At 36.8% G+C, this 8505-nt stretch overlaps 1 protein-coding gene across 1 annotated transcript; it reads right to left on the reverse strand.

Moving 5' to 3' along the window:
• Positions 1-1157: 1157 nt before the first annotated feature.
• On the reverse strand, positions 1158-7505 carry LOC140147328 (uncharacterized). The gene is made up of 5 exons (XM_072169105.1): positions 7382-7505; positions 2582-2639; positions 1856-2008; positions 1386-1512; positions 1158-1210 (listed from the first exon to the last, which is right to left on the reverse strand). The coding sequence occupies exons 2-5, from the start codon at positions 2627-2629 to the stop codon at positions 1158-1160; spliced, it is 381 nt and encodes a 126-aa protein (XP_072025206.1). The 5' UTR covers positions 2630-2639; positions 7382-7505.
• Positions 7506-8505: the final 1000 nt, after the last annotated feature.

Raw genomic sequence — 8505 nt, forward strand, 5'->3', positions numbered from 1 at the left:
CTGAAAGCAAAAATAAATAAATAAATAAAATAAAATCTGGTTAAGAGCTTGTGAATTCTATGCTGATCCAGATTCCAGAATCTAAAAATCAAATAAATGAATGGGTGGCATGAGGCTGAAACTGGCCTAGCAGCTACCCCTCATACCAGCACATTTTAAACTTACCTCCATACGAAGTTGGAACACTTTCCTGTGATCAACAATAAGATCCATAAGTTTGTCTGCAAATTTCATCACAGTTAGCTGCTTTGCTTCTGGATTGTAGTCAGCTACATCCTAAAATTTATGAATGGAAACACATCAAATAAAAGGGGGAAAGGGAAAAATGAATTATCAGTGTATTTGTCTAATTGTAAGATCAATCAAATTTTCTATAAAGAACCTTTTAGGCTTATGAATGCAGACACCAAATTGTGCATTTCAGTTACAAATAGCATTATTTACACACTAAACCCATGGGACACAGAGTTTCATTTAAATGAAAAATAAGAAAATAAACATTTTACAGACATCATGTAGGCCTACTTATTACAAGTTAATCATGAATGAAGTTCAATAATCAACCTTAATTTTTAATCATGATCATGTAAGAATGTTGAGAAGCTGTCCTGAATGTATTACTTCTTGACTTTGAAATTCCATTTCAAAGCATGATTTTTTATTAGCCTCTTTCAATATACTTACACTTGCTGTTTCTAGTATTGTCTGCATTAGTAAGTCAGCTCTATTTTCTTTCTCAGAATTGCTATCACACTTAGAAATGTGAGTCTGTGTTACTTGAAAGGCATACACTGGAAAGCACATGTGAAAAAAAAAAGAATATTTCAAATACAATATCTGAGTAATTCTAATCTATCTTCTTTGATTTGTGTCAGAACATTTTTAGCTCTTAATCAGAGCCCTCATGATATTACATAAGTCCAGCCTAGAGACTAAGGCACAAGCCCCAGGGGCACAAACCGTGCACTAACCTTCTGATCACCACAGGTCCTGAGACTGCCCCTTCCCTCCGATTGCAAAATATCAGTGAATACATTTCAGAGAGTGTAGGTCATGGACATGGTTTAACATTTGGTTTTTAAGATAACATTATTTAAGACTAATCAGGACTCAGAAGACATTCTGTGACCAGAAGTGCTTCTTGGACTGCATGATATTCAAGTTCCTTCCTTCATGATGCACATCATGTGTGTACTAATTCCAACATCACCTAGATGAATTGGGACAACAGGGGTATAAATCTTCTGTTTTCAAAACTGACTGCAAGTTTCATGTGTGACAATCTAAGCTAATCTATAAACTGGACCAATGGCTTAACATCTGAAGGGTAGAGTACTCGCATGATTCATTGATAATTATTATTGTCCTTCTTTGTTTTAACTCACCAAGGATCTCTACTAAACCACTGGAAAGTAAAACGGGAAAAAAAGAAAAAAAATCTATGAACTTGGTTACATGTTGAATTGCCAACACAATCACTCTAGCTTGTTGAAATTGTTGGCATTGTAGTTCCTGTAAATATGAAATAATTGCAGTTCATTTTTAGCAACTCAACTCTTGTGGTCACTGGTTATTAAACTTACAGGCAAATTAAAATGGGAAGTTTAAAGTTTAAAGAAAATTAAATCGACTTTTTTGGATTACATAGAAAACATGCGCTACATCAGCAGCAACAACAACAGGTACAAAAGTGCACTTTTCAAAAAGTTTTAGTACTGGTATACTAAAACATTAATTTTTGTACAGAATTATTATAAACTGCTGCACTATTAATCATGGATAGTACATTATACAATGCCTCAGTAAGAAAATTAACATATAATTTGCTAGGTTATATCAATTTATCATGGCATACCCCTTGAAGAACTGTGATAACTTTCTTCATCATCTCCACGCTACATATCTGTGGTGAGGCATCATCTGTTTGTTGACTAATCAGCCAATCCTGTAATTTAGTATAGTATGCTTGGTCTCTTGCTTTGCTCAATATAGCAGATTCAAGGTGCATCTGTTACATGAAAATAACAAAGTTGGTTGAATAATAAGGAATACATAACTTTAGTATCTTGTTTGTATAGGACAGTAACATTGATGTGTCCATTTAGGCCTAATTTGTAAAAAGAAAACTACCATTCTCATTTCTCATCAATACGGGCAGAGTTAAGACAGAATGCTAGACAGGGAATTACTGGTACCTGGTATATCAAATTTGCCACCACATTAACCTAACGCCCCAAGTGTGTGTTTTTTTGCAAATGGAAAGGAAAGAAGGGAGAAAGAACGAAAGAACTCTTTGTGCTGTGAGGTTTTTGGATGTTTGGTTGCGTTAGTGGATATCACTAATTGCTGAATAGCATCCCTTAATTCTTTTCAAAACCTGGACACAGTTTAGGGTTAAGTTGAGTCGCCAATAGTCATAGTCACGACTATTTACTGATGTTCGCAACTTTTGACTTTGTTGATAGTCGACTGATGATGACTAATAATAATAATAATAATTTTAAAAAAATAGTAAAACAAAATAAAGTAATATGAAATAAGCCTATAAATAAACACTGCATAGAATAAAATACCACATTACCATTTCTGATGGCCTTATGACTTGAGGGGGTGTGGTCTGTACAGGCATTGTTCTCAAGCTGCAAAACAGTAGAGAATAGAAATCATCATCAAACATAAAAGAACATTTTTAAGGTTAGACATTTCACACAGTCAAGTGACACACTACAAATTGAGCAGAAATATAAAATGGATGGATGTCCAACCATAGAAAAGGTCAGATTTCTAGCAAACACAAAATATCTTTTGTGTTTTTGAAACAATTAAATTCCTAAAGTTATAAAACATTTTTACAAAGGAAGTGTTTTTTTACAAAGTGCAATGTTCACCCTCATTGAAATACTGTGGCGAGTCTTCAATATTTATATCTCCAATTATTTCTGAGCATATTACCCATAATGCCCTTTGATCTGAAATTGCGAAGGGTTTAATTCCCAAAATCGTCTAGTGCTGTGCTAAAGCAGCTGGACATTAACATTGTTTTATGCCCGGTACTTTACCAAAATGTGCACTGTCAAACACTTTGTATGAGTACAGTACAGTACACTAATACTATTTCAGTCCCATTTCATTTGCCCTAGCTCCCACAGTCCCACCCCTGGTGCAGTGGTGGCAGATCCTATTATGCGTCAAAATGTTGGTTGGCGAAGAGTGGTGCCCTTAAAGGGAACACAAAGCTCTGTGTACATGACGCTCATTTAATAGCTGGCCACTTGCGTCAATCTGAGCAAGGAACTACCGTTCTTCTCTGAAACTAAAAGTAGTTGGCTAAGCATGAAAGCCGTGTTGGAATTAAGCATTTTTTTATGAGTAGCAAAATTTGCTTTCATTACTTTTCTCTAGTCTTAGTACATTCACATACTTCAGTGTGCAAGTCTATGCCTATGGCATAAAAATGCTACTCTACTCCAAAATTATGTAGCAAATCATAAAATTGTGTAGCATTTTACTGCGCGATACCAGCTATTTGTAAAGCCGGCCAGCCTGTTACTGTTAGGCTAGGCCTGCAAACATCACAGGGGGCATGGACCATGGACCATCAAAAAGTAGGGCTACTTTAGGCCAATATTAATAGGCAACTATGGGAAAATTAGTTAATTTGTATTCATCGTAGAACTTTGCACCGCATAGATATAGCGTATAGATATGCAGGTCAGACTACTTATAATGGCCAGTTCTAAAATGTTGCAGCTAGCATGTACACCCTTGTGTTGCTACCCACAAAGTTGCTAGCCTAAAGTAATATTCAGATTTCCTTTTACAAATTAAGCGCATTGCTAGCCAGTCCAGCTGTATTATTTTGCACAAGGTTCAATGCATGCGCTTGACGTCGCGCGCGTATACGCGATGGTTATGCTGCCAAAAGAAATCTGAATATTACTTTACTACGCTACGATGCTGGTTCTACGATGAACACAAAATTAGCAATTTTCCTACAGTAAACATGCGATATTTTGGGGGGCTTTGGGGGCGCCAGCCCCCTGGGTCAAAGTAGGGGGCGGCCAAAACGAAGGGGCGGCGGAAGAAGGGCGGCAAAAAGAGGGGTGGCGGAAGAACAAGGGGAGGCAAAAAGAATTAGTAAAGAAAAAAAGGGCGGAAAATGTGAAAAATTGTACTATACATCAAAATGTGTTGCTTTTGGGGCGGTAGCCCCTATAAATCCTTATTTATTTAATTTTTTTTGCTCTTCACTTTTTCAAACGACCGTAAAAAAATTGGGGCAACCTTTTCGGGCTGTTGAGGAAGGGGTGGCAAAATTGGATTTTCTTCAGCCCCCCGGCCACGGTACGCCACTGGTAAAACATCATCACATGCCTCATAAATCATGAAATGCTGAATTAAAATTATTTCCATACTGTCATGACTGTTGTGCATGAGTTTAGGCTTAGGCTAGGCACTGCGCTAGCTGCTATAGCCAAAATAACAAATTCTCGATCATGAGAGGATAGAATAACACGATCGCGCGACCTGCATGACCGAACCTTGACCTTGTCCTTGCCTAGCAACGACCGTGTGATTGGTCAATTCTCAAAAGCTGTGTTTGCGCCGTAAGCGCCGGTCTTTGCGTAGTACGCACGGCGCAAATAACTGTGCGTACCAAAGTAGGCTCTCATGATCGAGAATTTATTATTTTGGCTATAGTCCGAATCTGAACAACACCAATGAACACGGCGCTAGTCTAGTAATAGTAAAACTGAATTTAAGTTAACCACAGCCACACAGCGCCAGTCCGAATCAAGTTTTTTTAACAGATTCAGACTAGCGCATCACAGTTTCGGATTTATAGCAGTGTTTTTTACTTTTAGATTCAGTTTAGCGCAGCCGCAGTGTCCATGGTGTCCATGTCGGAAGGAGTGTTTTCCAGATTCGGCCTAGCGCAAGTTGAAGTTTTCAGTTTCGGACTAGCGCAGCGTTTTTCATTTTCGGACTAGCGGCATGTCGGACTGGCAGAGTGTATTTTATTCGGACTGCGCGAAAACCCAAATTCTAAATTAACCCCGCAAATGTTCAGCGACTTAGATTGTTATAGCATGTATAGTGCATGAGTGCATCCCAGGGGGGCCACTCATATAAAAAGTTGTAAGCATGCCGCATGCGTGTGAACAAAAACGCGGAATATGGGTGGTTTTTGCTACTGTGCGGGCCCGTGTTAAGGGTCTCAAAATCATTGATTATAGCAAAAAAGGGTGTCATTTTGACACCATGTTTCCGTACTAAAGGGTAGTTAAATCTAATCACATTCCTATACCCCTACAATCGTCATAATAAAATATACTGCCCTAATAATGCAGGCGATAATTATGTTGAATAATGATAACTGAGTAGGCCTAAGCCTACCAAATCCAGTTAGGAAGTATCCAATTAGAGTATAATAATAAAGGAAATAAGAAACCATGAAAGTTGATGTCTTTTACTTTTTTCTACAAAATTGATCATGCATCCTTGCTAAGCATGCTAAGATTTAATCCACTTGTAACTTTGTCCTTCATGTCCTTGTTAAAGGAGTATTTCGTGATCCTAGCACCAGAACGAAATTCAAATTTGGCGATATTTTTGCTAAACGAATTAATCTGCGAGAAATATTTGGTACATAAACATTATGTAGCCAGAGGTATCCAGTGGTGTAAAAATCTCAACTTTTTTTGGGAAAAGTGGGGGGATGAGGCTGTGGATCACGAAATGCCCCTTTAAGGCCAGAGTAATGGAAGACACATTCGTTGACGCCCGAATTTGAGATTTCTTGATATTTATCAACACTAAGATGTATTCTTTCACTTGAAACTGATAAAATACAACTTGTTAATATTTACTCGTATTTTTGCTTGATTTGTTTCACTCTTTTCAACTCTAAAAAGTCACATGGCTCAAGACAGCTTAGTAAATTGGCGGAAATAATGAGTCAGAAATGCTTAATGCTAAATAATTTGATTACGCTGAGCGATTCGCTTAGCGTGACGCTGGCGCAACTCTGCGCAGTATGTCCAACGCAGTCTAGGCGCATTCGGTTTGTTGTTCACGCCAGCAAATGTGGTGTAAACAAAACAAAAATTTGCAGTCAAAATGCCACTTAGATTTTTTAATTATTTTGAATTTTACGCTGAAAGCAGACATTATAGATTTATTGGTGCAAATAGATGCATATTTAGACCATGCACCAGATATAGCTTTTACAAGTGTGAAAGTCTTACCGTTTTAAAATATAAGGACGTTTTGTGCATAATTTTGACATTTTTTTACTAAAACGTCGATTTCTCAGAGTTCACTTTTGACAATATTGCACGATTTTTGTGACAAGATAACTTTCGAAAAATATGCAAGCAAAAGGTAAACTTTTTGCACTATCGTTTAGAGTACATCAAAGCCTAGGGAAGGTTTTCTCATTTTTTCAAAATATTTGTTTTAAACAAAAATATACACCATTCTGTGCAATTTTTAGCTTATTAGAGTGACAAAATTGCTTTTTTCACAGTTGGAGTTCTCAAAATAACAAAAAAAGAGACGAATTACAAAAAAATAAAAAAACCTTCCCTAAGTTCATGTCTCTTCTTTATGAAAAGCTAACTGAATTTTTTTTACTCCGAACGGATTTTTTTCTAAGTTGTCACAAAAAAATTTGGGTAAAAAAGTGAATTTTTGTGATTTTTTCAAAAACTCGAGATTTTTGAACAAATCTGACGTCACCATGGGATTCCTTGACTCATTTCCTTTCCAAAAATGTATAGTTTTATATACTTTTGACATACAATTCAGAAATAATGATGCTCGAAAAGGTCCATGTTCTCTCCCATTACACTGCCCTTAAGGGTATGGTTAACAAACCATTATCCTAGTTAAGGAGAAGGGTCATTTTGAAGACACAATGGTTGTCCTTGTTAAGGGTGCTTTTCTGAAGTCTATTCACACGCATGCTTACAACTTTTATATATGAGTGGCCCCCCTGGGGAGTGCATGAGTGGCGCAAGCACTGACATGACTGAAGAGCTCTGAAGCAGGGCATGCCATGGGGTAGGTGTTGAATTTCATCATGAAAACTCCTTCTAAATTCATCTATTTATGCAAAACATTTGATCATTCTATTGTGATTTATCAGTTATATACATATGTTCCTGCAAATCTGTGCAATTATATTCTCTCAAGTTTTATGGATCTGTTAGAATTGCTTGGAAAAAATATCACCAACCGGCAGCAAAGAGATCAGTGCAGATTGATGAGTGGATGGGTTCATGCATGGGTTAGCAGACGACAGCCACTCGACAAGCAAGATCAGCTCAGTACTTTCAGTTATTACCAGTAAAATGAAATTTTTGAGTGCAATACTTACCCTTAGTTGCTATATCCCAAACATAAACTAGTTCTTGGTTTGCTTGGCCAAAAAATGAGGATATTCAATGCATTTTTACGGACATCTGAAACAAAAATTTGCTAATTGCCATTTTCGAGTCGGGGCATAGCGATATCGCTCTCTCTACCACGGATGGGCAATTTGATATAAAGTCCGAGGATGAGCCAAATTTCACGTCTTTCATTCTCAGAAATGCATTATAAAAATGCTGCAATGCTGATACAATCTATGGAAAAGTATACATTTTTGGAAAGAAAATTAGTTCAGGAATCTAGATATAAACGCAGAATGTTTCAGAAATGTTTCAGGCCTAAACACATTTAAGCCTACAAAAATATTAATATAGGCCTACAGAAAAAGTAAAAAGTTAACATGTGGCCACGGGAATTTGGTTTTTGGGTTAGTCCATATGATATCAAGGAGGTCCCCACCTGACCCCCTCAGATTTGCTTTATATTTTAGTCATATGTTGTACCTGTAAAAATATTAAAAACCTGCAAATTTGAGGTCTGTAGCTCTTACGGATTTTCTGTGGTAGCCATTTAAAGTTGGCGTATGGGGGTCTAAATTTGGACTCAAAAGTTGCTCTTTAAATAAATGTCATCTTTGGGAGTCTGTGACTTCTTTACAAAGAGAGAGAGAGGTCTAAAACCTTGTATACACACTAACTGCATGCCCAATTTGTCAAAAAGTTTTTTTTTTTAAAAATCGGTAATTGCGCGTTGTGTCACGGGGTCATTAAATATGCAAGAAAAAATGTAATGTTTTGTAAACTGGCAAGTTTAGCCCCCTAAATTCACATTTTTGTCATATTAATTATTTTATGTTGTCACTTATGCTAAATATAGGTTAAATACAATACATATCCAAAAAATGGAGGTCACAACTCATTTACATTTCGAACAGCGCCCTCACGAAGATGAAATTTATTGCAAATTCAACATTTTCAGGGGGTCCAAAGTCGATGTGGTCCACCTTCAAAATTTATAAAACATTTTTTTTATATGACTACTAGTCTTAAATTACAACTTTGCAAAGTCCCAGTAATTGTCTAGGTTGACTTCATATAAAACGATAACCCCAACGTTGACCATTTTCTTATG

The sequence above is a fragment of the Amphiura filiformis genome, chromosome 3, assembly GCF_039555335.1.
Source record: "Amphiura filiformis chromosome 3, Afil_fr2py, whole genome shotgun sequence".
In the NCBI taxonomy this organism is placed as follows: Eukaryota; Metazoa; Echinodermata; class Ophiuroidea; order Amphilepidida; family Amphiuridae; genus Amphiura; species Amphiura filiformis.